Source organism: Suillus bovinus, assembly GCF_016758785.1.
Source record: "Suillus bovinus strain UH-Sbo-P2 chromosome Unknown EDB93scaffold_41, whole genome shotgun sequence".
In the NCBI taxonomy this organism is placed as follows: domain Eukaryota; kingdom Fungi; phylum Basidiomycota; class Agaricomycetes; order Boletales; family Suillaceae; genus Suillus; species Suillus bovinus.
Genome location: NW_024542097.1, coordinates 156,366 through 183,957, shown reverse-complemented (window position 1 = coordinate 183,957; position 27,592 = coordinate 156,366). Strand labels below are relative to the sequence as shown.

General features: G+C 48.1%; 6 protein-coding genes across 6 annotated transcripts; 1 reads left to right on the top strand and 5 right to left on the bottom strand.

Moving 5' to 3' along the window:
• Nucleotides 1-8,698: 8,698 nt before the first annotated feature.
• Nucleotides 8,699-13,122, bottom strand: EDB93DRAFT_1329469 (quinon protein alcohol dehydrogenase-like superfamily; the record flags this gene model as incomplete). Its single annotated transcript, XM_041455144.1, has 8 exons — nucleotides 11,912-13,122; nucleotides 10,277-10,286; nucleotides 10,021-10,216; nucleotides 9,874-9,969; nucleotides 9,586-9,817; nucleotides 9,449-9,532; nucleotides 9,121-9,281; nucleotides 8,699-8,918 (listed from the first exon to the last, which is right to left on the bottom strand). Exons 1-8 carry the CDS (start codon nucleotides 12,833-12,835, stop codon nucleotides 8,699-8,701), a joined length of 1,923 nt encoding a protein of 640 aa, XP_041306158.1. The 5' UTR covers nucleotides 12,836-13,122.
• Nucleotides 13,123-14,006: 884 nt separating this feature from the next.
• On the bottom strand, nucleotides 14,007-14,959 carry EDB93DRAFT_1155510 (uncharacterized protein). The gene is made up of 3 exons (XM_041449862.1): nucleotides 14,657-14,959; nucleotides 14,458-14,573; nucleotides 14,007-14,391 (listed from the first exon to the last, which is right to left on the bottom strand). The coding sequence occupies exons 1-2, from the start codon at nucleotides 14,881-14,883 to the stop codon at nucleotides 14,477-14,479; spliced, it is 324 nt and encodes a 107-aa protein (XP_041306157.1). The 5' UTR covers nucleotides 14,884-14,959; the 3' UTR covers nucleotides 14,007-14,391; nucleotides 14,458-14,476.
• A 248-nt stretch (nucleotides 14,960-15,207) lies between these two features.
• Nucleotides 15,208-16,161, bottom strand: EDB93DRAFT_1088216 (kinase-like domain-containing protein; the record flags this gene model as incomplete). Its single annotated transcript, XM_041446117.1, has 5 exons — nucleotides 15,208-15,444; nucleotides 15,501-15,746; nucleotides 15,797-15,834; nucleotides 15,893-15,923; nucleotides 15,979-16,161. Coding segments are annotated over 5 exons (735 nt in total), but the record flags the coding sequence as incomplete, so codon positions are not given.
• On the bottom strand, nucleotides 15,691-17,102 carry EDB93DRAFT_1155505 (uncharacterized protein). Its single transcript, XM_041449861.1, has 10 exons — nucleotides 16,957-17,102; nucleotides 16,833-16,891; nucleotides 16,716-16,775; nucleotides 16,586-16,666; nucleotides 16,519-16,530; nucleotides 16,333-16,468; nucleotides 15,979-16,275; nucleotides 15,893-15,923; nucleotides 15,797-15,834; nucleotides 15,691-15,746 (listed from the first exon to the last, which is right to left on the bottom strand). Exons 1-7 carry the CDS (start codon nucleotides 17,005-17,007, stop codon nucleotides 16,183-16,185), a joined length of 492 nt encoding a protein of 163 aa, XP_041306155.1. The 5' UTR covers nucleotides 17,008-17,102; the 3' UTR covers nucleotides 15,691-15,746; nucleotides 15,797-15,834; nucleotides 15,893-15,923; nucleotides 15,979-16,182.
• A 330-nt stretch (nucleotides 17,103-17,432) lies between these two features.
• Nucleotides 17,433-19,456, top strand: EDB93DRAFT_579641 (PAPA-1-like conserved region-domain-containing protein). The gene is made up of 7 exons (XM_041456767.1): nucleotides 17,433-17,912; nucleotides 17,985-18,133; nucleotides 18,188-18,314; nucleotides 18,375-18,494; nucleotides 18,637-18,755; nucleotides 18,880-19,337; nucleotides 19,390-19,456. The coding sequence occupies exons 1-6, from the start codon at nucleotides 17,855-17,857 to the stop codon at nucleotides 19,309-19,311; spliced, it is 1,005 nt and encodes a 334-aa protein (XP_041306154.1). The 5' UTR covers nucleotides 17,433-17,854; the 3' UTR covers nucleotides 19,312-19,337; nucleotides 19,390-19,456.
• A 5,017-nt stretch (nucleotides 19,457-24,473) lies between these two features.
• Nucleotides 24,474-25,476, bottom strand: EDB93DRAFT_1088117 (uncharacterized protein; the record flags this gene model as incomplete). Its single annotated transcript, XM_041446103.1, has 5 exons — nucleotides 24,474-24,738; nucleotides 24,798-24,973; nucleotides 25,031-25,192; nucleotides 25,240-25,368; nucleotides 25,420-25,476. 5 exons carry the CDS (start codon nucleotides 25,474-25,476, stop codon nucleotides 24,474-24,476), a joined length of 789 nt encoding a protein of 262 aa, XP_041306153.1.
• Between the last annotated feature and the right edge of the window lie 2,116 nt (nucleotides 25,477-27,592).

The following is a 27,592-nucleotide window of genomic DNA, read 5'->3' as shown; positions in this document are numbered from 1 at the left end:
CGTTTTCTCAGACGACGCTTTCGATGCTGACTTAAACGAACCTATAGCTACTAGGATTCGTACCATACGAGAAGGACGCACGACGCGACCCAAGGCTCAACCTCCCTGGGATTCAGATGACGAAGAAGAGAGAAAAGAGGTTCGGAAAGAGGTTCAAACTAAGCGAGTATCCTTCGCAACTCCTCCTACCCCCCCAGTCAAGACCACCATAGACGAGGTAGAGGATCTCGCGCGAAAAATGCACGGATTGGACATTGGAGATGTAGCCTACTCCGGATGCTACACGCGTTTAGTCTGCCTCGCACCAGCCGCAGCTCAGGCCTGGGCGCCACCACGCTCTCGCCAACTTATCAGTACACCCGCTCCCCAAGCATCATTGCCCTATATTCCGCTACCACCCCTCCAATACTCATCAAACGCTCAACCCAACTCCTCCTGTTTTTTTTTGCGGCGGTCCCCACGCAATTCGTTCGTGCTCAATTGCAGGTGATTATCTACGAGCAGGACGAATCATTCGAGATGGTCAGTACTTTGCATATCCAGACCAGTCTTGAATACGTCGCACAGGAAACGAGAACCTGAGGCAGGCTATTGATGCGAGGTACGCGATACCAGCGCCAACTACACCCGCTACTGGATCAAACGCTATTCCCGTCGAGGCGCCGAGGTGTGAAAGCACGTCCCAACCTGTCGCACCCACCGAGATTCCCTCAATGGCCTTCATATCTGACTCCTACTTTCTCCAATGTGTCCCCATCGTCGAGAACCACGCTATAGTTGTCACCATTGAGGAAGACACAAGTGAAGAATTGGAAGGAGACGTTAACGCGGTCACACGATCCAAAGCGAAGGGAAGCAGCAATACAGAAACCACGCCTAAGCCCGAACGCATGATGCCAACCCCGTCTCATCTAATCGAAGCACCTCCTACAGTCCCTGCCTCAGAAGCAAAGAAACCGCCAGCGTTCAGATATGAATCCAAGGCAGCTACCCCAGATGCGGTACGGCGCGTCTTCAAGGGAATTCTTGACACAACGATACCCCACCTAACAGTAGCCGACCTTCTCGCTATCAGTCCCGAGCTACGAAAAGAAGCTGTTGAGCACTGTCGCACCTACAGAGTCCCTGCACCTATTACTGCCCTCTCAACAAACACCACTGCCTCAATACCTAGCGAGCAAGTTGAACACGCCACCCCCCTTACGCGAAATCCGTGTTACTCTCAATGGGGTTCACTCGGAGCTTGGGTTGCTCGACGAAGGATCTGAAATTGTCGTCATACGGGAAGATGTCTGGAAGAAGACCAAGGCGCCGATCAACCAGGGCGCTCGTATGCGAATGCAGACGGCAAATGGGGGATCACAGGAAATGGAAGGGTGCGTGGAGATGTTAGAAATAGAGGTAGATGGAATCAAAACCTGGGCTCATGCATATGTGGTGCCAGACGCACCCTATCGACTGTTGCTGGGACGACCCTGGCAACGCCTTGTCCGTCTGTCAAAAGAGGAGGACACTGATGGCATATACGTATCCATACGCGACCCTACAGACCCTGCTAACATTCAACGGGTCTCAACCACACCTTGTCTCTCGCCGCATCCTTCCCTTGCATTAACAGCCGCGGCACTCTCAACCACTCCTCTCCCGCTTCTTCCAAATTTATCCGCCATGTACATTTTCCCCCCGTATTCGACCAGTCCTACCAACATCTACCACACCATCAAGTCGTTTGGTGATGTCATCACCGGTTTTTTCAACACAGCGTGACCGAGAGGACAAGATCGAGAGAGCTAATGACCAATACCGTACGAACCTAGGCATGAAGATCAACGCTAAACCTGGTAACGTTATTGCTGGTCTCCCAACACACCGTGGCCAAGAGAACAAAATCGAGAAAGCTAATGACCAATACTGTGCGAATCTAGGCATGAAGATCAACGCCAAACTTGGAGGCGTCAATTCACTGCCAAACCCCGAACGAGTCCTGGCTATCCCGCCAACAAATTTGACGCACATCCATCATCCCATCCTACCAGCCAGCTCTGCCAATAGATATCATGCTAATTCCCCCATTACCTCCTCAACCACCTCCTCGTATTCCCTATCTACAACTCGTTTAAATATGCCTATCCCTACTTCCCGTCTCGTTTTCTCATCCTTCGCCGAGTTCCTCCTCCAATCCCACTTCGACATTGACCCAGTCCGCCGCACTTTCGCCTATAAGAAGGTGGCAAACAAAGTGAAGCCCGTGGCAACGACCATGCCAGCACACGCGCGGATCATCCGTCGTTTCCCAGAAGACCCTCTCGCATCCTTGCCACTCCTTTCTCCCACACCCCCAGCATTCACTCCTGGCAAACGCCTCACGAAAGAACGCATGGACGACCTCGGGGTATTCTCAAACGAGTTCTTGTGGCCGGAAGAACGAAACCTCGCTGCGCAAGTCCTATCCAACAACGAGGTAGCTCTCGCATGGGACGAAACCGAGAAAGGGCGATTCCGCGACGACTACTTCCCTCCGGTCGTTATCCCTACAATCGAGCACGTCCCATGGGCACACCGTCAACCACCCATTCCCCCTGGCATCAAGGAGGAGGTCGTCAAGCTCATCAAGTCGAAGATAGCGTCCGGCGTCTACGAACCTTCAAATTCGTCATACCAATCACGCTGGTTTTGTGTGGCGAAAAAGAACGGCTCCGTTCGCATAGTGCATGACCTCCAACAGCTTAACTCCGTCACTGTCAAGGATGCAGCATCAATGCCTTACATAGAGCTTTTCGCAGAACAATGCGCAGGTCGCGCGATATATTCAATGATGGACTTATTCGTGGGATTCGACCACCGAGCTCTCGCCGAAGAATCTCGCGATATCACTACCTTCCAAACTCCCCTCGGGACTTATCGTCTCACTGTCCTTCCCCAAGGATGGACCGACTCCCCGGCAGTATTTCAGAATGACGTGGCATTTATCCTCCAAGCTGAGCTTGATGTCGCACCCAACTTCCAGGACGACGTGAACGTCCTCAGACCGCACACTCGTTACAAGACCTCTGACGGATCGTTTGAACTCATTCCCGAAAACGCAGGGATTAGGAAGTTTGTATGGGAACACTGTGTAGACGTTAACAGGGTACTACATCGCCTCAAGCATGCTGGAGCTACCATCTCAGCGAAGAAGCTCTTCCTGTGCGTCCCTGAAGTCCTTGTTGTCGGCCAACTTTGCAACTACGAAGGGCGTATACCCGACAAGACCAAGGTCTCCAAGATCTACAACTGGCCACCTTGCTCAACTCGCACGGAAGTTTGCAGCTTTCTCGGCACCGCAGGTACCGTCTGCAACTGGATAAAAGACTATGCCCGGATTGCGAGACCCCTCACGAACCTTACGCGTCTCGACACTCCATTCATGTGGGACGCGTCAACCCAACATGCCATGGACACACTCAAGGACACAATCATCTGTTCCCCCGCTATTCGCCCAATCGACTACTCTTCGTCACTTGAAGTCATTCTCGCCGTAGATTCATCTCACATTGCGTGCGGATGGATACTGTCCCAACTTGACTCGGAAGGTCGTCGTCGTCCCTCAAGGTTCGGATCCATCACCTGGAATGAACGGGAATCCCGTTATTCTCAGGCCAAGATTGAGTTGTATGGCCTTTTCCGGGCCTTGCGTGCAGCAAAGGTATGGCTTATAGGCCTTCAAACCTTCTCAGTTGAAGTGGACGCCAAATACATACGCGGAATGCTTAATAATCCTGACATTCAACCTAACACCGCCGTTAACCGCTGGATCGCGGGAATCTCACTCTTTGACTTCACCCTCCGCCACGTCCCTGGAAACAAGCATGTCGCAGCAGATGGTCTATCTCGACGACCTCCTGCACCAGAAGACGAGAAAGACGAAGACGAGACAGCAGAAGAGGCGGATGAGTGGGTAGATGAGATACTAGGATGTGGAGTGTGGGAAGCGAGAAAGATTGATGAAGAATGGCCCATCACAACAACCTCGAACGCTTTAGTACCCAGCTCTACTCCTCCCGCACTTAACGAAATCCCCGCCACTGAAAGATCCCTGAGCTTTGACAACGACCTTCACACGATCCTAACTTATCTCAAAACACTGTCATTTCCGTCTCCCACAACCCCCAAAGATCAGTTATGTCTCATCAAGCGTGCACGACAATTCTTCGTTCAAGGACAGCGCTTATGGCGGAAGGAGCAAACAGGACGCAATCAGCTCGTTATATTCACGCCAAACCGATATCGCATTCTCTGCCAAACACACGACGAACTCGGGCACAAAGGATTCTATTCAACCCGTCGAACCATCGCCGACCGCTTTTGGTGGCCCTCACTTGACGCTGATCTCGCTTGGTACTTGAGAACTTGCCATCAGTGCCAAATTCAATCAAACGAGAAGGTTGTACTCCCTCCAACTGTTTCGATCCCGGCTCCTCTCTTCCGAAAAGCCTTCACCGACTCCATGCACATGCCAGCATCCCACGGATACTCTTACATCGTACAAGCACGATGCTCCTTAACGAACTGGCCAGAGTTCAGGATGTTGAGAAAGGAGACGGGACGCACCTTGGGTGCTTTCATTTTTGAGGAGATTTTGTGCAGATGGGGAGGACTCGAGGAAATAGTAACTGATAACGGGACGCCTTTCATTGCAGCACTTGATTGGCTCGCGCAGAAGTATCACATCCGCCATATTCGCATTTCAGCCTATAACTCGAAGGCAAACGGAGTCGTCGAAAGGTCACATCGCACCATTCGCGACTCACTCGTTAAAGCTTGTAAAGGCGACATTTCGGACCGGCCCATCTTAACTCATCACGTCTTTTGGGCTGACCGAGTTACCACTCGAAAGTCTACAGGTCATACCCCATTTTTCATGGCACATGGCATTGAGCCTCTCCTTCCCTTCGACATCACAGAGGCAACTTTTCTTCTCCCTAACATTGCGTCCCAACTTTCCTCCGATGACCTATTAGCCATACGCGCTTGACAACTGGCCAAACGAGATGACGAATTAGCGGAAATTCATAGCCGAGTACTCAAGAGTCGTTTCTCGTCAATTCGCAACTTCGAGAGCCGCTTCGCCAACACCATTCATGATTACGCGTTCAAAACCGGCGATCTCGTGTTGGTCTTGAATAAGAAAATTGAACCAGCGTCCAACGCTAAGTGCAAACCACGCTACTTTGGACCTATGATAGTTGTTTCGCGATCTCAAGGAGGCTCTTACCGTCTCGCAGAAGTTGATGGTGCCGTTTCAAGACTCAAGTTTGCAGCCTTTCGCCTCATCCCTTATCACCCTCGATCTTCAACTTCCCTCGACGTTACTCAATATATCAAGATCAAGCATCTTTCGGGCACCGTCGAAGAACTATGATCTAGCTGCGTTGTCTCATGTTTTATTACTCTCGTTTTATCAGTTCCCTTCTATCTTACTACACGCTACATTTTTAGTTATATTGTTAGAGGATCGACCGAGGACGGTCGATATTCGAAGTAGGGAGGGGATGTAAGGATCACATATCCTTTGTGCCCCGACCAGCGCTTCAAAACCAAGCGTTCGGACGAAAGTCCAAACCAACCACGTAACTCACAGATGCGAACAAGCGTCACATTCGCATCCGAGTTACGAGGTTACATCCTTTGTCTCTTACTATCATTATCTCACTGTCGTCGACAACCAGCTCGCTCTCCCGCCTTCCTTACACGATACCCAGACATCTATAAACCTTCTTTCGTCACTATTCTCATAATCCCTCCCTTGACACACCGAAAACAGCCAAAACCAATACGAAATTCTCGTCATTCAGGTGCTCAACGTACTACACCATTACCACCAACCATTCAAAAACTTCTCGTACTCCATTTTATTATCGATGTTTCACCCTGTTAGGCTCAATGCCACCACTCTCCGTCTCACCAAATCATTCTTTTCGTTACAGCAAGGACCCTTACCCTATTTTCACAACTTAAATACACGCATGTACGCTCATTATGATTAGTCTTTGCTCCCCCGCTAGATTCACGCGCGCATTCCGTCCGAAACGTCCTCTCGTCAGAAGCCTCAGCACTCTCATTAGAAAAGTCTTTCATTATATTCGATCCCTTCTACTATCGGTTACTTCGATGATCCCCGTCGAACTCGCAGATAGCCTTACAAACGGGGGAGCAGTAGCCTGGAGCGCGCGTAAGCAGCCTATTATTGCCCTTTCCACAGCCGAAGCAGAATATATAGCACTCACCAGTGTTGTCCGAGAGCTGCTATACCTCCGCCTACTCCTCGAGGAACTCTACGGCATCACCCAATGTCCCATCCCTATCCATTGCGACAATCAGGCTGCCATCGCACTTGTGACAAATGAAAAATTCTAATCACACACCAAACATATCTGTTACGACTTGGATGGTATCTGTTGGCGACGCTCAAACAGAGCTTGTGTCGTCAACGGTCTGTGGACGTCCTTGGGCTAGCCCAAGGTTAGGGGTCGTACTTGGCGGGTCTTCGGCAAGTACGATTTAACGCCTATGTCCAAATCGGGTAGCTTATGTCACGCGGGTGCGAGACGATAAGCTATATCGGCCTAGGCTTACGACACCCGAAGGTTAATCGTAAGGATCGTCGTTAATTAGAAGGACAGAAGTCCGACTAGTTAACAGGGGCTTTGCTCGTCGACGAAGTCGATGAGTAAAGGTCGAGACTATAGGCTTATCTGCGATGAGCAGATAAGAAGATAGAATATAGACTGCTGGCGAAGCAGAAAGGATCACTCTGGTGAGAGTAGGAGGTCAAGAACCAAGTAGATTCAAGTTAGGGAATATAGTACATGGTAGCGAGTTTATATAGAGGACAGGAGACGTATTAGTGGATGATACTCGTACTACCGGGAGAGGCAACTGATAAAGGGTGAGACCATAACAGGAAGGCACGTTCGGTCTAGGTGGAACGTGCTAGATAAGAAGGTGAGTCAAAGATCGGACTAAGAAGTGAAATGCGCAGGGGCACGATCGTGCAGCTGCGGATCTAAGTATAAGTCGCATGTGTGACTGCGCACCGAGTCAGAGATCAAGAAAGGGAACAGGGCAAAGGGGATGCGTCGTGCATCATGTCATAGGTTACCGTCCAGACGGTAAGGGCAAGGGGACTGTCCACAGGATCAGTCAGGTGGTGAAACGGAGCACGGGTATGCTTCGTCAGCAAAAGGATCCGGCCAAATGTACTGGCTTTGCTGAAGCGACAGGTAGAGGGCGAAAGGGAATGCGAGGATGACGAGGATGACAAGGGTAAGGTCGGGGTAAGGGTATGATGCGAGGGCTGATACGAGGAGGATTAGGAGAAAAATAGTAGGGGCCCAAGCGTCTAGATGTTCTTGTAACAATATCAACCTTCATTATCATTTCATTCGTTCTCACGTGAAGGCCGGAACCTTTAAGCTGCAATACTGCCCCACCAATGACAACATCGCCGACGCATTCACCAAGGCACTGGCCTGCCCCCGCTTGCAGAGACTCAGAACCCTGATGGGACTAGCTTGCGCTCGAGGGGGAGTATTGACGTCGTCCGAAGATACCGAGCACGGAGAGAGTCAAGATGCCGAATAGCAGGTACGAGCACAAGGGATGTGTCGGGAGCAGGAGGAACGGAGAAGGACCTGTTGACGTCGGGACCGAAATGGTCCAAAGTAAATTTTTACCTTCATAATAATCGAGAGCGCTTACCGTATAAATACTAGCGCCCAATCATTGCGAGCGTCTCAGTTCTTTCTAGAGACTGAGACGTGAGTCTACACCTTTACCGTTATTGTTACACTTAACTGACTTAGCGTAGTTGCTCTTACCTGTTAGGTACACGCTTCGTCAATATGAGTTCTTTCTAGAGACTGAGACTTGCTCTTACCTGTTAGATCCTTTCTATCTCGCTCAACCTCTAATCTCTAGAGTCTGAACTTTGGAAGAAGCGGAGGAGACGAATAATGATGATGTACACTACTGATCGTAACGGCGGTTAACCGCCAGTCCCCAACTCTGCCCAGCAGTAGCGCATGTCTCGCCTTGTCTCAACTTACCAGTCACATTCTTTGCTTATTTCAAGACTTCTGTCACAGATATTTTACATGTGAGTAGGAAGGGTATCAAGAAAGGGTAAAATTCGCAAATTGGTTTTATATACAATACAGTGGATTTAATACAAAACAATATTGGAGGTACAAGTCTTGAGTGCAGAACACCAAGTACTGGAGTCTATTCCTCCATATACTCGAGTTTGTCTCCAACTACAGCAGAGAAGGACCCCGTTTTGGTTGGTAACTGACTCATTGTCTCTGATGCCTTGTCTGCAGCCTTCCCTTTCCCCTTACAATCTTTGATTGGGTTGATGAAGGCAGCCTGCATGTACTTCTCACTAGTGCTGCCGTGGTCCGGTTCAGTCCGGTTCAGAGGGTCTTCGACAAGAACTGAGAACCGGACCATTGAGAACAGTTCTCAATGGTCTGGTTCAGTTTTTTTTGCGGTCTGAACTCGAACTGAACCAAAAAAATTTCTGTAGGGACAGCAAAAAAAATTGATGAAATACTAGTCTACACATTGAGTAACTACTCTAATAACATTTGTGCATACTCCTCTGCCTCTGTAGCTGCTGAAAGATGTCCATTATGGTAAGTGGCCTTCATGAAAATGATCAGCCGTGTGAACTCGCTCCCAGGGGACTGGATTGGGGAGCAGCTGCCGAAAATGCGAATAAAGGGCAAGTCTGTTTTGCAGCATTGGCAACAGTTGTGGTAGGGGAAGGTGCAGCAGTAGGCTTTGGGATCGTGCTCGCAGGCTTCTTGCCAAAGTCAAACTTCAGCGGTGCAGGTGTGGATGGGGCAGAAGTTGGGGCAGCGTTGCTCGAAGTGGTACTAGATATCTATGGTGGGTTAGCTTGTGTCAATGTAGATGTTGGCATTGAGGAAGGTAGTACACTGGGTTGGTTTTGCGAAGGGGAATGGTGCTGGTTTGCTGGTTTCCGTGCTTGATGCTGCTGGTGCAGAGAAGGGATTGGTGGATGTGGAAGTAGGTGCAGTGAACAGCGGCTATGCAGGCATGGGACCAAAAGAAAACAAAGGAGCTGCAGGTGCAGGTGTCAATGGTGCAATTGGCTTAGCAAAAAAGTCTGGTATGGAGGGTGTAGATGATGTGGTAGGTGCAGTGGTGGTGGTTATTTGTGGAGTAGACAAGGTAGGGAATAGGCTGGGTTTATTGGCAACAGGAGCTGAGGGTACCTGAAGTGTAAGGTTAGTATCAGGTCAAAAACTTCAAAACAATTTGAATGAGATAGTCGATAGGAAGATGGCTTTCACCAGTGACAAAAAGGATGCACACACATAATTATAGAGCCTGACTCAAATGAGATTTTTTTTTAAAAAAAATTAAATTCAGATGCACATACCTGTAATTTGTGGGTGGACGACAGCAAGATGGAGCTGAGTGATGGTTCAGTCCAGATGATTGGTGGGACACAAATCAAAGGTGCCTTGAAAAAGAGAGATAGAAAGTCATGTGAGAAATTGATTGATTAGTACTTACCTTGAAAAGGCTGAAGGTAGCCTGATTAACCAATAGTGCAAATCCCAAAGACAGCAGTTTGATGTGGAGACCAACTTTGTCACAGTCGCAGTCGCAGTCGATGTCGATAATGGTTCGGAATGGTTCGGCCTTGCTGAACCAGAACGGGACCATTCGGGAAGACCTAGAACCAAGAACCGTTTTCCAGTCCAGTTCTGGCTGATGTGAGAACTGTGGACCGAACCACAGAGAACTGGACCAAAAGTCCAGTTCAAACCATGGTTTTGGACCGGACTGCGGCAGCACTACTTCTCACATGGCAGCAGCTGCATATGCTGTAGCATCATATGGGAGCCATTGGCATCGCGAGGGTTGGAAGAGTTGCTACAGGGCTTAATGGTCCAGCTGCATAGTAACATTAGAACGACAAACACCGAAAAACAACTAAGGACTTACAGCTTCAGAATGACCTCCAACTCCACAATTGATCCCTCTTTCAGCTTTGTCTTGTATTCACTGACATGAATTTGGACACCACGCTCGTCACAGATGTCAGGAGACTGGACCCTCATGCCACACAGATCATATGTGGTCAGTAGAGCGGAGTAGCAGCCCTTGGAATCTTCAAGGTCACAGATGCACCACGAGCGACCTAGCATGTGTATAATCATATGATGTCACAGTCCATCGAGACATGAGACTTAAAACATACCTGCAGATTTCTGAACAATACATCATCTGATTATAAAGGGGTCAGTCAATCAAAGTACATCTAAAGATATCAGCGAAGGTACATCAGGATCAGCTGAAATGACAACCACTTTTGAATCACATAGCCTTTGAGAGCAGACTGCACAAATGGGCGGTTCAATCCACTTTGAAGCATCATAATAGTGATGTAAGCAATCTAACACAACATCCTTTGAGACTGACTGGCCACTCATGCCAACAGACAATACCAAGGTTGTGTTCATCAGCTACTGCCTGCATTTTCTGTTCTTTCCTGACCATTTTCATGCACTCGCGAGATCAAACTTGAGTAGAGCACGATCTCGGACACGACAGGCAAGATCATTACATGTTTTTGCACGCAATCAACTGCTAATGGCAGGACGTCCTCTCGTAGGCAGACCATAAATACATTCTGAAAGCACATCAATAGTTAGTTTACTAAGCCTATGAACTAGATCTTGAAGCGGAAGCACAGACCAACTGATTTTGGGCACCTTAATGGCTCCAGCGGCATGAATTTGAAGTGGTGGCCAACAGAGTGCACAGAAAACCTCATCTCCATACAAACTGTTGAAATATGTTGACAACTGAGGCAAGAGAGGCGAAGTACACTGTGTATGTACTGTAGCACTTGAGAGTATCATTTGCAGCTGGTCCTCGTCTGATTGGAGTAATATCATCCGAGTGAAATGAGACAGCACCACATGCAGGTGACTTTTTTTTCAATTGACCCCTGGGTAAAGAGAGCCGGCATACACAATCAAGAAGCACTTTGTCAAAAAGAGTTGAGAAATTCACCTCTAAAACACATTCACCATAATACATTCATCTAGGAAAATCATCTATTCTAGAGTTTAGGTAAGCGTTGACTGTCAGAGAGTCGTAGGAAGCAAGCTTGCGAAAGAATACACAATGGCGGTAACCAGCCTCCACAAATTTCCCCAGAGACATCAATAATGTAGCACCTCACCAACACAGAGTAATACAAACACTATCATACGAGATGCATCCATCAAAGCTGGACAAGTCACAAGTTAGACAGAAGAATGAGTGTAAGGCAAGAGAGGCTCTGAGCCATGTGCAAAAATTTTCGAGTGTTTCACAAGATACAAGATGATATTGAGGATAATAAAGTGCATCATAGTAATGTGGATAGTCTCAGACAGCATGAAGCTCGTCGTCAGGAGGGCAGTGGCTTTCCTTCAAGACGCGAGCCGAACAACAAGGCAATTTTTGAATGAAAACCCTGAGGGACGACCAACACAAATGAATCAAAAGAGATGACGGAAAAATCGACAAACACTTACGGTCTATCTACTGAGAGTGAGAGCGATGACAACAATATTAATGACAAGAGGCAATCAACGAACAAAAGCTTTCCCCACTGACTAAGCGCAACAATTTTTTCCCATTCCCACGGGTGCGTTTGCAGGCGTTTGAACGTTTCTGTCCAAGAGAACCCTCTCCACTGACGTGGAGTCGGGGAAGAGCCGACAGTGCTCTGGTCTATGACTCTTGTCCTTGGAACCCCCAGTCCAACGGGCTGTCGTGATGTCTAGGATCTGCACGAAAACACGCTCGATGTGTGATATATGCGTCAAGGACAAAAACATACTTTTGGATGAAGTTTCTCACTGATTGTCCACTCTAAGATCCTATTGCCAGCTCCGCTGAGGATGTGCTTGCCGTCTACGGAGAAAGTGACGCATAATGACGTAGATGGGTGCTTGAAGGTGACAATGGCTCGTTGATCTGAGAGCTGCCAAAGACGGACATGGTTATCAGAAGATGCGGAGGCGGCGAGTGTGCCAGTAGCGTTGATGGCAATGCCATTGATCCTGTCAGTGTGGCCAGCCCAAGGAACACCAACCTGCTGCCAGGTCAATGCATCCCATTCGCGTATGGTAGGATCGTAATTATCACCGGCTGTGAGAAGGCGCTTGCCATCGGGTGTCCACGTGAGTGACAAGTTGGATTTTGTGTGAGCCTCCAATGACGCGACGCGTTCCCTCGTGCCTGGATTATAAATTTCGATGCTGGATGTTGCAATGGCAAGAAATTCTCCAGACGGCGAATATCGTACGCAGTTGACATAACCACCACACTCGATTGCATTGATTTGCTCCCAGGTTGTAGTATTCCACAACTTTGTTGTTTTGTCCAATGAGCCAGTAGCCAGCACTGTCCCATCAGCAGCAAAGTCCAGCGAGCAGATCCAATCGGAGTGGGCTTTGATGTATTGGGTCGACTTTTCAGTTTCTCCATACCAGACAGTGATCTCTCCACCAGTATGACCACTTGCTATTAATTGCCCATCTCGTGATACCGCCAATTCCACCAGTGAGCTCACGTCACTGTAATGTTCATACAACTGCTTCAACATAACACCTGTCGCCAAGTCCCAGAGACACAATCTTCTATCCATTAAGCCCCCCGTAACCATCTGTTGTCTATCGGGGAAAACTGCAACTGTCGTTACGTCTGCTATATGGTGATAGAAATATCGCAGGGGTGTAGTGGTCGGAACGAGCTCCGACATTTTACTGGAGGTTGATCGCGAGTGGACTTTGGAGGAATTGTAGGTGTCTTTCTCTAAGCACCAGAGGTGCGTGTATCATAAGCCTGAGGCTCCAGCCCCACATCACGTGCTAAGAAAAATTAAATTCAGCATAACCTTATTCCCTCATGCGTTCTAAGTTCTAGTGTTGTGGACAGAACTAGCAGAACCATGTTCTGCTAGCGTGGCAGATGCCGGCAGAATTGTATGTCGTTTTCATAGTGCTAGAGGTACTAATATTACATGATGTAAGACCACTTGACAGCGACATAGAATCAATATTCCCAGTCTGCTTGATAGCTGTCGCTCATGATCAGGGTTTCGCCTCGGCTAACATATACAGACAAATAGTTCTACGTCAATTCTGTCCACCGTGACCCCGTTTGGTTGTGCATCACTGATGCACGCTCTGATCATGACCGTCTCAAGTATCCTTTTCTTCCAGCACTAGATGCTTTCATGGATTGGTTAGCATTAAAGACGCCTCTAAATATCAGCACGACAATAAACATTACTGAAAATACGATGGATAGTGACATTGCTCTCCCTCAGTGACTTAATAATGGTCGCCGTATTTACTTTTGGAGCTAATACAGCTGAGGATGGATGCACACTCGCGCCATGATTGGTTCCGCAGTAACTGATGAGGCCTTGAGGGCATTTCTACTCACACTGTTTTACTGCTGTCATCTCACTCATGCTATTTTCACAGGAATTACAACCTCGACGACGGCAATCGTGCGTTAAAGCATCTTTACTGGCCGAATGGACGAGTGCAAACATAGTATAATACTATACAAGTGTCTGCTTTGTAATGAAGGGACATGAGAATGCCAATAAAACCCAATGACCGAACGTCTCTGATAGCATATGTTGGTGAAGTCGCTGTATGTGAGTGATGATTGATGATGGGGCGTGTTCTGATCATGGTTTGAATGTAAAACGTGTAGCTTGATGCGACCGTGCAGTCCATAGACGTCTGACACGAAAAAATGAGATGCATGAAGGTGAAGAGGGCTTCGTATCCTCTACTCAGTGTTAGTCTGCTGTGATTAGGTGGTCATCACCACACAGACTGAGGGGATTGCATGCGATCCTGATTGAGAACGCGTCAGTATGGGACACGTACAGTACAACTTGTCCCAATACTGTACCCTGCGTCGACTTCCGTCTGCGATCTGGTTTGAACTGAAATATGCACCAAGTTTTGCGACCAACTTATCTATGCCAGAATCGTGACATCGACGATCAGGGCGCATGAACACGGACTGTTGAAGGTAAGCCTGAAAACACAGTCAAAAGCACAGAATGCAGAAGTAATAGAGGCGTGAAATTGGTGTCCGTGAACCCTAGATCCGTGGACACACAATCAAGTCCATGGCTGAGACTTGTACCCGTGCACGCAGATGGAAGGAGGGGCAAAACCCTTTGTTCTAGTTAACGAACGTAGTTATTAGGTCAAAGGAGCGAACGGCAATAAGTGCCACGAGACTAAAACCCAGGAATGATAGCAATATCTGAAATATACAATGTCTGGACTGAAACCATGTCCTCATGAAAAGTGAGCTCAGTCACCAGTGCTGTGATGGTGTGAATTGTTGTACCTTGACGATACCCATACGTCTAGAAATATGCCCCGCGAAGGCGGACGACACCATCTTTGAGTCTCTCCGTAATCACAGGACTCGCTGCTGGGCGGTATTTAAAATCCTTCGAGTATCTGTGCAAGGTGAGTGTCAGACTCTGCGCCATTCGCTAGAGCACAAAAGCGTTGAAGAGTTTGTGCACGAAATGATAACTCACCTTTCAGCGTGAATGACCTTGGGTTCGAATCTCTTGTGCTGCAACTGGAATGCAAGCCAGAAGAGGAACGCAGTTAGGAGAAGGAGTGCGATGCGCTTCCAGAGCGAAGGTGTAGGGCGGTTAAAACGGGGATCTGCGTGGAGTTGCTGGATTTGAGACCGCAGTTGTGGATCAGCTTCTATTTCGGCGGGATCGTTGGTTGAGAGCGCCTGATATTGCGCTGACATGGCGACGCTGGCACGGTGGCAAGTCGAAAAGTGCAAGGTGCGGTACCGTAAAAGCACTAGTGTAGGGTGAACGGTCGGAGATTTAAATATTCGTTCTATAATATTATGTGGCTCAAGGCCGCAAAGTCCGTGGTGCCAATACATACAAGCTACCATAAGTTAGCGTATATACAGCTACGTACACGTGTACTGTGCTCGGTGATATAACAAGACTCGAAATAAGTAATACACTAATCAAGCAGATCGATCATCGAGATACTTTATATATAGGTGAGCTGCAATTGCATTCTATGTCCAAAGCGTACAGGAACATACATTGCTGAGCTAGCTGAACAGGAGGGAGGGGACCCTTGTTAGCTCGTCTTCCACAAAGGAAGCAGCATCTACAGTGGATGGACGAAGTTCAGGCTTGGTTGACCAACATCTGCGCATGAAATCCAGGTGTTGCTGGCTAACGGTCGCACTGGGTTTGGGCCGATATGGCTCTACATGGTTGAACTGAGCATTGAATACCTGTGGGGCATTTTGAAGCCACCAGAAGGGAAGTATCCCCGAGAAGACCTGTACGATGCAAAATTCAGGTGATACCAGGACAGGGTCTAGCATACGCGACTCACATGCAGCATGATGCAACCGAGCGAAAATACATCGCTCTGACTGTTCGGTTTTGGGAGGTCAACATCGCCGTCCCTGCCATCCTGGGTGCTTTCTGATTCCTGTAAGCCGATCAATTCGGGCGCCAACCACCGGACAGCGCCACTCGAATGAGAGTTGTAGTACGATCTGTCAGCTTCTACGAGAGCCACCGAGAGACCGAAATCTGTCAAAAATGCATTGCCATCGTTGTCTATCACAACATTTTTCTTCCAATGACAAGGTTAGCAAGGGCTGCAAAGCATCAAAGAATGCATACACTGGTCAGATCCCCGTGAATTACTCCCTGTTCATGAACTAGAGATTGTCAGATAAAAAAATTCGTATTCGGGACGGAGATCGATCGATCACATACGATATTTCAAACCATCCACCACCTGTTTCAGCTAAAGCAGAGCCGTTCAATCAGCAAGGACTTATATTTGGCATGATAAGTCTCACCAGCTTTAGTTTCTGTTCCATAGTGAGGCCCGTGCGCTCCAGGTAGTCATCAAGTGCCCCGTTATGCATCCACTCGGAAACAAGAGCAGGTAATACTCCAAAACCGGAGACAGTGCCGTGGAGAGTGAGAACATGCGCATGCCTCAGTCTGATCCACACGGCTACTTCGCGGCGAAGTCTCTGCGAATAGGCATTCAATGTGTCTCACATTATAAATAAGTGTTGGTATACCTGCTTCGCTTTTTGGACGGCTTTTTCATTACGTATGTCCGTAATCCTGATGATTTTAACAGCAACCTGTCCAACAAATATTGATCCTCGAGATTCGCAGCATGAGGGTAATATCATATGTACCTCAGTAGAGGTTGCTGGATCGATTGTCCTTGAGCACCTCCAAACATCGCCCAAGCCACCGGATGACGTGGGATGATCTGATTGCTTCCTGATTGATGTGGACGGAATGGCGAATGGGTCTGTATCGAACGCCACTCTGCGTTTCGTGTTTTAATACCTGCAGTTTGTGAGGAAATTTGCGCTTACAGCTGGGCGCCACTGTGTTATCTCATGAGGAAGTGTTTTATCATCCAGAGCTGTGCAAAATACTTACGGTCCAAGATTATCATCTACTGGTATGGAAGGGTCAAGCTGTACTTGAGCTTGCGGTGCAGATGGTTGAATTGGTGCATATCTGTAGCCTGCATGTTCAGTGTCATCCATCATGATATGATGAGACATACGGATGCGTATTAGCGATATAAGGTACTGATACTGGTACAGCTGGTATGGTCAATGGGCGGCTATCCGAGTCATAGCATGAGAGGCCATTTCTTCATAATCCTTGGTTTAAAACTCACGTTGCGGAATCTGCAGAAGTAGCAGCGTTGTCTACAGAGCTGCCATTGCCGTTTTCGATCTGCCAACGTGATATATAGCAAGGTCAGTGATTGAATCTAATGACTGAGAAAACCAATGTCTCACGATTGGAGTCTGCCGCTGGGGTTTTCGAAATAATGACGCGCAGCAACCCATAGTAATAAGGCAACTATTCGTACAATTATGGAGGTCTGTGTTGCGCTGAATTGAAGGGTCAGCAGTAGTGAGAAGGTTTAAGAATAGTTGAGCGCGCCTATACCCATGATCGACTGACAGTCGAAAGCAATGCTAAAATTATGCCAGCGCCAAGCGCCCTGCCACCGAGGCTGCCACAAGTTGGCACGATACCAAGAATGGCCTCGTCCAAAACTCATTATGATCTAGTCGTTAGTATGGAATCTTGTGAGGCCTGTGGTGGATTTCATCAATTGAATCCGACCCTGACCTGAATTGCAGGTGAGGTTGAAGTGAGGTGGCACGGGATATCGTATTTTCCACCTTTACTATGGGCTTTTACTAGAGTATGCACGCACTGGGTACAGGTTTGGATCAAGCGACACCACAAATGTGAGCCAAAAACGCTTCATGTTCAAGTTGGCGAAAGGAATAAAAATAAAAGTCTGCAGGACGCAAAGTATTATTTATAGCTAGCCGCAGTGGTCGAATATGCGGCGCAGGCGACATCATTAATTATTAGCTAGCTAGTAGATAGTTTAGAGGCGGGTAGAAAGCAAGCAAGCTGTCAGGGCAGACACGATCATGATGAGCAGTGGACGAGGTCCGATTTTTGATTATAGTGGAGCTGCCACTTGTGGGCTCGAATAAGATATCGCTGTGCTATGACTACCAACTTCCTCTGAGCGACACGAGGCAAATAGCCTAACGGGTTGAGCATGGTCGTTCGCAATGTGTTGGTTTATTATTGAACTATCGGTGAAGGTATTGCGGATGAGTCCTGTGTAAGGTATCTGGGTTTCAAATTTCTTTGAATCGATGCAACACGATGAGGAGAGTCGTCAGAAGCGTGTCCAATGATGATGACGACGAGTACAACGGTTCAGGTCTGTCATTCACCACCGTCTTTCGTCCGCTTCCCCGCTCCCACACCTCGACTAAATATACCGTGTCTGCAGATATGCAAATGTCGGATTCAGGCTCGGACGCGGAAATGGAAATGGATGAGGTGAATCAGAAGCTCCAAGATGAAAACGATGAAAACGAAGGGGAGGAGGAGAAACTAGAGCCTGAGGACGAGGAAGAAGAACCTGAACCCGAACAAGAGGTGTGTTGACATCATCTGTTTCTGGCTATCAGTATACTGATACTACGTGTTCAGGATGCTCCAGAGTCTGAAGAGGTCTCTCCTCCTCCGTCTCCGCCAAAGCAGCCCCGTCTTAAGATCAAACTCAAGCTACCGAGCGCGCCCAGCACCGAAGATACTGGATCCCGCGGGCGTTCTGGTGGTGTGTCCTCCGTAGTCCCTCCTCGCGCGCGCGGCTGACTATTGAGCTTGTGACGCGCAGATATCGACATAGAGTCCGAAGATGAGGATGATGAAGGAGAGGCAGTGGGCTCCACGCGCCCGATGACTTCTCGTCAAGCGGTTCTCGCGAGTGTTGTAGGCTCTTCGCATGTATCTCTATGTGTGTCCCTTCTTCTTTATTTTCGCTTCGAATTCCTAAATCTTGTCATTACTCTGACGGATTGTTGTGCCTATATCTCCATATGTTGCCATTTTTACACATTTCGATTTCCTAGCCGCTGAACGCTAACCTTTATTGACAGCCACTGGCGAATCCTCTCGAAAAAAGAAACAACTCACAGAGAGCGAGCTTGCACTCCGACGTGAGGAGACAGCACGAAAACGTCGCAATCTTACCGAGAAAAAGCTCGAGGATGAGAAGGTTCGTTGGTTATGTTTGCGACATGTAGAAGGAAATTGAACATTTTTCGCAACTTCACGCGCCATCAAATGAATATTTGACATTCTCTTTGTCATCCCGACTATGTTCAACTCCACCCCTTCAGGCAGAGACTATCAACCGCCTCCTCAAAAAGCAGTCCAAGTCTAAGGCCAAGCGCAGCGCGCTCTCCACTGCGGAGGCTAGTGCATCCGAAGGTGAACGTGAGGTCGAACAAGAGGAGAAGGAGGTCGTCCTACCGACTACTTGGCGGTGGGTGTCCAGCACACGACCTCAGGCGAATTCGTCTACTATGCTACAGGAGGATGTTACTCAGGGCAAGATGCACCTCACCTTAGGCGTGCCCATCTCTGTCCTTTCCAGCACTTTGGTGACGCCACAGCCACCTCCGCCAAAAGAGAAACCACAGTGTGACGTCCCTGGATGCACCGAAGCACGAAAATACCGCCTAGTACAGGACTGGGTCCGCGGAGCATGTGGTCTCACGCATCTAAAGATTCTGGAGGTGGAGGCGGATACAAAGATGGAGGTTGCGTGATCAGGAGTGTCACGGCACTTTGGGAGGTTTGTTCGTTTTGTCTTGTAAAACGTCGTTTCAGGACTCACAAATTTCAAGGTGTAGATCGTTGTCATTTGCAACTTGCTCTCGCAGTTACTTGTTAAGTTCACTCGCTGTACTATGGATTCATGGCGCTTTGCCTTAATTTGTATGACCTTTTCGGTGTTGACATTTCTCAGCGGTAGGCGCCTCAATAGAGATTATCCCCTGGAAGTCCTTAGAAGTCTGTTGATCGGATATGCTGGTGTTGCCTTGCTTGATAAGATTTCTGGTATAGAAGGCCTGATGCCAGTGGGGCAGAATTATTCGCAGGCAACATCACCGGCAGCAAATTTTCAAAGCGCCGCAAGGCTATGTGGTAAGTGATCACCTGATCTTCCGGCATTCGCGATTTTTCGTTCTACTGAACGTCGTATCCTTTCATCTTCTCATCTAGTTCCTTCAACCTTTCACCCTCTGGCAGTACATTAGCGGGGTGGATTGTGCTACAGAGTGCTACAGAGGACTCTGTAGCAAATTATGTTTCCCTGATGTAGCTCCGCACAAGACTATTTCTTGATGTAATAATACGTGTCATTTCTCCGGCTACTCCTACTAAGAGCGTCCCGGGACTATAGGCCACCCCGCAAGAGAACTGCCTCTCGATATGTGGATCCCAATAAGCTGGCAAACAGTGTACATATACTGATAAATGATACAGGCGGAAGCAACAATACTAAGAACAGCACCTTTTGGTGATGCGATTTTAAAATTTAGGCATGTCTTACTTTACCTTTTCTCAGACTGTTCGCATCAGTCAACAGTGCATTCACGTTCTGTTGACAATTTGTTATCCTTTTCGTACACGCCGTTCCTTTCGATGACAATTATTCATGAACCAAGATTTGCAACCGGTCTTGCCGAATTTCTTCCATCAGATGAGTCAGATGACAGGGGCTTCGGTTGGCCAAGTAGTCGAGCTGGAGCGTGAGTATGCATTATGATCATGGTGTCGTGTGCATTTACGGCCATATCATTAATGGTACGGTAACTTGACGGTGACCATACAGTTACCGCCCGTATTGTACTATATGTCATATGGTGTTCTCGACTCGGACACCCTGGACGGTATGGTACGGGTCACTGTCATATGTGAGATAAAAATATTAAAATAGCTAGTGTGTAGTAAAGTTCGATTGATCACTGCGATGGTGAAGAGTATCACGGGCAGCGAATGCCAGGTCGTTTTTCTTTATAGCATGTAATTGGGATTTCCCGATTGCAAATAGTAGAGGGCTGCAAAGAGACACCGTGATTCGGTTCATTCATGCAGGAGAACCCACATATCATAGGATTCCAGTTATAAAGTGGTCGTAATCAACCAAATCGACTTCTATGACATCGTCCCAATCATGGTCACTGCCTGCATCTTGATGAGCTTTAACCTTTAGGCCTGTGAACTGATGCTGTATTACTTGAAGGTGAAATGACCGCAGGAAAATGCTCGTTCGCAATGGCGCTCCAATAAGACACTGTAAACTTTTGACTTCCATCGTGCGCGTGATTGGCCTGAATCGACCAGTGATCAAATCAACGACTGTAAGATGGTGGGCTGAACTTACAGATAATTTCGGTATCCGCTAGCTCCAGCATCACCTTTTTTTCTTTGGAACCCGATTCACGAGGCTTGGTGGGGGAGAGTATAACTGATACTGGCGAATCCGCGTTGTTCTGCGTTCGTGACCTGGTCTGTTTGGAAGGAGTGTGAGGTTCGGAGGGAACCATACCATCTCAAACTCATGATCTCTCGGTCTTTAGTCTCTTGTATTAGCATCGTTGGTCGAAACATATAGAACTCGGGTGGTGAGCCCGAAAATCTAGCCTATCAGTGAAACTTGAAGTGACCGGAACCCATAAGTTTGAGCCTCTAGTTATGAGGCTGAAGATGCAAGCTCTGGAGTACTTGTCAAAGTTGGCATGTCATTCGATGTCGGCTACAACGCTAATAAGTGCTTGATGTTAATAGACAGTAGTGTGCTTAGTACAAGCCTGGTAGACGCAATGCTCGACCAAATACTAGTGACCAGTGGGCACCCACGGGTGACCTTGAATTCTGGGTGCTGCGGCTACCCGTACCGGTGGTACTGCACTCAAGCTAACCCGTAACCCGTAGCGCCCGACCCACACGCTACCCGCGGGTTCCACCCGGGCACCCTCTATCCATGTCAGGCCCTAGACCAGTAGAAAAGCCATTCGAGCCGGTGGCGGAGGAGATATAGACACGATAGCAGTGTCTCCGGAGCAATCGGGCAAATACAAGAGTGTGGAATGGCATCAAGGAGAGGAGCTTGATAGATCAGACCGATCGCCAATAGTCGCCCGTGGCCAGGAGGGAAATGATAACGATGGGGTGAGACTGGTTCATATGGTTCCATATCTATGTGTTTGTGCCCCGGTGCAACACTTCCTTCTTAGTCCTTGCGTAAGCCAGTGCTTTTAGATTTGCCAGCCAATCACGTTCTAACACTTACTTTCCTGCTTCAACTCGACTTCAACTCGCTAATTCTCTGTTCCCTGCTGTCTCACATCTATTTGTAAATTTTGAATCCCACACTGGCAGTCTTTTCATATCATGCGGACACCTAATATCTCTCGGATATCCATTGGCCAATGACTCCGAAGAAGTATTCACAGCGCGGGCCCCACTGCGACAAAAAAAATACAGGGCGCAGCTGGCACTCCGCCTTGTATTTGTTCTGCGTTCTAAAATATTTGCTTTCAACTGGGCAAAGTCAGTCATATGGGAATCAAGTGGTGACACCACGAGATAGCACCGAGGCAGACAATGCAAACTTGCAATTCCTAGCATTGACCACTATTAGAGGTATTCACGCGCACGTCTGACTCACGGCATGAGGGACTAATAGAAGGCGCCTCCTGCGCCCCGAAAACTTTTTCATCCCACATAGAGAAACTGGTTTCATTTGTCCATTCTGTGGCGCGAACTAGGTCGGGGCTCGGGAAAACTTTCATGTGTACCCACTACCGACGAGAATCGCATATTGCGAAAGCTTCCCGTCCATTGGTACGATTATGGACCCTTGATCGACAATAAATTTAGCTGGTATCGGCCTTGGTACGTGTCGTGTACGTCTTTCCTGAGAGGTTCACAATCAAAACCGTCTGTGATAGGTCTATGGCTGTATAATCAGAGCACGGGTCGCGTGTAAACTGTGGAGATTCATGCTCCTTGTATTATCCTAGGATACAGGAGGCCAAGCTTGTGGGCGTGCCTGGTATACTCACTCGCTAACAAGAGGCAGGCCCAACCATAGATCCAAGTCTAGGGCGATTAAAAATATTTTTCAGGGACGCTTTTTGCAGGAGGCTTGTCTCCTATTAGCCTTCCGTAGGCAAACTCAATAGAGCACTTTGTTCCTAGCGCAAAAGGATGAGAACCATTCTATACTAATCAGGTTATAATTCCGCAAAAAGGTTTGAAGGACCGGGGGCCATACCAGGATGGATCGATAAGAATTCACCAAATCAGAATCATTGCGTCCCGATACCATACCCCTTGCATAGTGAATTCACTCACTCACAGTCTCCCCCTTATGCGGTGGTTCAAGCTTAAGGTTCATTGTCGGCGAGTTGAACTCGTGGGATGAGCAAGCCTCTCGAGTCTCGAGTTCATTTGTGCGGTATTTGCCGAACGCGGATCGAAGGCTATCCGTTGTCGAACTTGCTGTAGGAGCTGGATCATCTTCCGGCCATCATACTAGCCAGGTTCGAGTTGACGTTGACGTCGATTGATGATATTACGTGTTTTACCTAGGGTTTTTGGGGCAGTACTCCGCATTGCCCCGTCACTTCCGCCAACAGCCACTAGAGCTCATTCATCATCGGCGGGGAAACCGTGGGTCCAAATTAAACCTGGATTTGATCCTTTCGAAGTGGAACAAAGTATCCTTGCTTTCCTATGATCAATTTCCCCTGCAAATGTGGCATCTTTCTCAGATTTCTGTTCATAGGATCGGAGAAGTCCGACGTCGTGTGCTTGTCCAATGTCTTGTCGTGTGCAAAGTATAGTCCACTTTACATAAATGTACTCCATGGGGAAATGAAGTATTATTAGAACTGCTTATCTCCCAGCTCCGAGTCAATCCTCAAAGGTCCATTATAGAAATTACAAGCTTTGGCAGAACTCAGACAAGAAATCATACCCAACGCCTCCACATCAATTATCATATGTATATGTCCAATATTACAAGTACATGGAGAGATAAACGAGAATACAATCAATATCTGTTGTTAGTACAATATAAACATATATAAGCCTCCCGACGACTTGAAGAGTTACCGACGCATTCCCCCTCCCGTCCGTACGTCACGCCCACACCCCGATTCGACCCCGCCGGTGGCGGAAATACCTCCTTCGATCACTTCGGATGCGGCGCCTAGGAGAAAATAACGGGCATCAGAAAAAGATCATGACAGGAATAGATTGAGTTAAAGGCTTGGTAAGGTGGAAGGGGAAGGGAGGCGGGTAGGGCTTCCAGGAGTTTTGCCACCATCACCAATTCCGGGATGGGGTTATCTCGAGAGGAACAGCCAAATTAATCACAAACAAGGTTACATGATGGAAGAACATCATGGTCTACTGCACAGCACTCGTGAAAGAAGAAATCTATGAACAGATGCGCGGCATGGCGCAAAGCTTTGATAAGAAGGGAAAGTTGTATAATGAGAATAGCGCACATGAAGATGAGAACGGTGCTCATCGCAAATGAGTGTGAGAATATACAGCATGGTATGGGTATGAGAACGTTCCAGTTAAGCATGAGGCCTCAACAGAAACAAAAATGCAAAGCTAAACAGCAGACACAAAGCGATAAAATAAATCAACCGAGAAATCGGAACAGGAGATATTAAAGTTCCAAAAAAGACACATACTCATGATCCTCTAATACAATTGGTAGATGGCCAATTCCCCGCACACCGTCAGATGACGAGCTAGATGATGACTGATAAGAAAAATAACGTGCATGCCTTCGTGATGTAGGAGTATCGACAGGATATGGGCGCCTCCGCATGAGAGAATAAGGAACTGGGGACGAGAGCGGAGAAGAAGAATGGAGGGAAGTGCGGAGACGCTCAACGAGTCAATCATCCCGGGGCCCAGGATCCCCGGAGCCGGGGTTGGAGGGGTGGGACACCTTGCTCCACAGAGCAGCGATTCCATGTTTCTCTTTGGGATCGCGGGAAGGTGCCCGTCCACTTGGGTCGCGCGACGCCGAGCGGGAGCGTATGTTACCAGCCCCGCCACGCCCAGATGACTCGAATTCAGCGAGATTATGGACTACACGTTCAATTTCAGGCGAGTGCACACTGGTAAGGTTTGCAGCCCCGCCTCTGCCAGTAGAGTGTCTGATAGGGGGATAATAAGTTTGTAAGTTCAAGACCGCAAGTGAATGCAACACGCATACATCGCTTGAGCATGAGCATGCTTCCTTCTTTCCTCTTCGTCCATATTGTCGACAGTGGTAGCAGCACCATATTGAATATTCCCTGCTCCGCCTCGTCCCGTGGAATGAACTATTGGACCACGAGAACGAGAGCGGGAGCCCGATATGTTGCCAAGACCGCCTCTCCCAGAAGAATGCTAAAATGTATTGGGCTTGCATCAATGTTTGCAGGACATGAATTCATACGGACATACAATAGGGTTAGCTTCAGCGTGGTGCTTCTTGATCTGCTGTTCATATCCTGCCTGAACCGCAGCGTGCTCGTTGAGAATATTTACGGTCTGTGGGTGGTCTCTTCCCACTTCCTGAGAAGAAGAGCGCATGTTGCCAGCTCCACCCCTACCCACAGAGACCATCTGCAACTACTGAGCAATCATCTTGGAGCGAAAGCTGTGCAACATACCCTGTCAGGGTGAACAGCTTGCTCTCGCCCACGAATCGAACCAGACTCATCCGAACTATCGACTGGACGAGGATCGCTTGAGATGGAAGAGCGCCGAATGTTGCCCATACCGCCTCTGCCCGAAGATTGCTAATGCGAAAAGTATTATGAGATGTATTTGGAAGAGACGGATGCACTTACAAATGAATCACGTCCCCGGGATACAGACCTGCTCTCATTGCTAATTGAATCTGCCATGCGCACAAATGAGCTTATGCAGCGAGAAACAATGATGATGGAAGGAAGGAAGGGAAGGAGTGGAGTAAAGCAAGACAGGAAGACGGATGACCGTAAAAAGGGTGGTGGCAAGGGTGATAGCCTAAAGCTACAGCTGTGCACAAGGTCGGATCCTGCATGAACTTTACCTGCGAGACGCTCAATTTTGAGTGACAGCCGGAAGACAGCTTTCCCTGGGAGATAAGAAACTTAAGGAGCCACCTGAAGCCGGGTACTGAAGTGGATGCGGAGCCGTGTGATAGCCCTTATCAAAGTTCCTTCAATCTCCCAAGTGACAGTCATCTTTCTTCCGAGTACGCATCATATGTGAAACGTAAAACTCACTTGGTTCGTTCACCAACGTCGCCCCGTCATCGCTGTCATACGTATGTACCCGACTCAGCCTCTGCTGTGGAAATGACTTTGAACCTGGAGAATCTTGAGGGCCTCCTGACATGTTGTCTCGGGCTGGGGTTCTGTTTATCGCCAATCGAAGGTTTATTGACCGACTACGGGAGTCGTGTCGATATCGAGAGAGGAGAAAGGGAAAAATTCAGTATTTGTACAAATAATGTAAGGTAAGTGTTGACAGTCAAAGTGAGTGCATATGGCGTTTTATGCGTAATCAGTGACCTCCGGATCTAGCTGGCTGTAGCGAGTCACCGACTGACTCATCAACGTGTAACGTTCGACGGTCGGATCTCTGCTCGAAATGTCCGTCAAAATGGAGCAGCTGGGCTTTGGACTGGACATCTCTTCAAACGCCGTCAAGGCACCGCGCATCACAAATGTACATATCCAGCAACCTCAGCCTCTTCCATGGTGGCAGCACACTGAGTTCTGCCAGCGACATTCTGCCCAGGAGGTTCTGCTATCTGCCTAGCAGCTGTGCCAGTTCCGCCATGACATGTGTGGCAGAATGGCAGAGTTCTGCCCACAACACTACAGTTCCATCTTGTAGTTACCTGTGACGCATACCATTAAATATGTCGGTAATCCCGGTACGGGAGTTGATTGTCACTCGACAGCCCAAAACCATGTCACAATTTGATGCGAAATCCATGCGACTGTGTCAGACGTCGGTGTGACTTGAACACGACATGAACGAAAGACAGCTGGTACGATTTCAAGCTGTTTGATCACTTGCTGTATTACAATCATTTCGGAAAACAATGCCCGGTGCGTGCGGGGTGCAATGAATTTGTTTATATTAATATTCGAATTATTTTTTACATCAAACCATGTGATGCATGTCCTTGGCACACTTGAGGTTCCCACCCTTTCGGTAACTTCCTTCTCGCAGAGACCAACCACCAATCACGACTAGACCCCGGGGCGCCAGCTCCATGATCTATATCAAATCTATGCTTATATCGTCTCCGGAACTCCTCAACTAGCTTGGATCCATGTCTTTCGGATCCACCCTTTGTCATTCCCTCCTGCTGACCTGGGCCAATCAAGTCTCTTTGCAGGTGACTTGCAAAACTTTTAAAACTTTGCTTGCTTGACCATCATCCTGCTGATCGTTCTACTGGATATCGTTTGTAAGTCTGGTTGCAACTGCGCACGAAAAACTTGCACGACCAAAAATTTGAAGGGAGATAATAGATCGAGACGATGGACTCTTTAAGCGTTGGGAAGGAATACTCTTGATTCGAACGACTCTCAATCTTGACGTAGAGGGATATACTCAGATGTGCAGAGTAAAGCTCTTCGAATCGATACAACAGTTGGGAAGCCGTGGTCGATATATCAACACTTTTCCTGTCTTCTCATCTAGATATTCCAACCTCTCATCCACTGTCATTAGCTCCAGACAAGAAGACAATCTCTCGATGTAACATTTCCCCGCCCTTCCAGGGATAGCCCAGGACACCCTGCAAGAGAACTGCCTCACGATATGTCTGAATTGATCCCAATGAGTTAGCAACCAAACAGATCCTATCGTACGACATCTTTGCTAGAGCGCTATACACAACACTTTTTTGTGGTACGGTTTTTAAAATTCAGGTGCAGGCCTATCTCTGACTTTACAGCTTGTTATCACTGCAGCGAATCAATCTCAATCTGTTTCCTCCTATGGGCGAGTCTAGCAAGA

Coding starts and splice junctions, on each gene's coding strand:
- EDB93DRAFT_1155510 (XM_041449862.1), bottom strand. CDS start 14,883: ATGTCAGCGCAATATCAGGCGCTCTCAACCAACGATCCCGCCGAAATA. Junction 14,574..14,656: donor AAGGTCATTCACGCTGAAAG/GTGAGTTATCAT, acceptor CACCTTGCACAG/ATACTCGAAGGATTTTAAAT.
- EDB93DRAFT_1155505 (XM_041449861.1), bottom strand. CDS start 17,007: ATGGGTTGCTGCGCGTCATTATTTCGAAAACCCCAGCGGCAGACTCCA. Junction 16,892..16,956: donor CCCAGCGGCAGACTCCAATC/GTGAGACATTGG, acceptor TCACGTTGGCAG/ATCGAAAACGGCAATGGCAG. Junction 16,667..16,715: donor TATATCGCTAATACGCATCC/GTATGTCTCATC, acceptor TGCAGGCTACAG/ATATGCACCAATTCAACCAT.
- EDB93DRAFT_579641 (XM_041456767.1), top strand. CDS start 17,855: ATGAGGAGAGTCGTCAGAAGCGTGTCCAATGATGATGACGACGAGTAC. Junction 17,913..17,984: donor CGACGAGTACAACGGTTCAG/GTCTGTCATTCA, acceptor CCGTGTCTGCAG/ATATGCAAATGTCGGATTCA. Junction 18,495..18,636: donor CTCTTCGCATGTATCTCTAT/GTGTGTCCCTTC, acceptor CTTTATTGACAG/CCACTGGCGAATCCTCTCGA.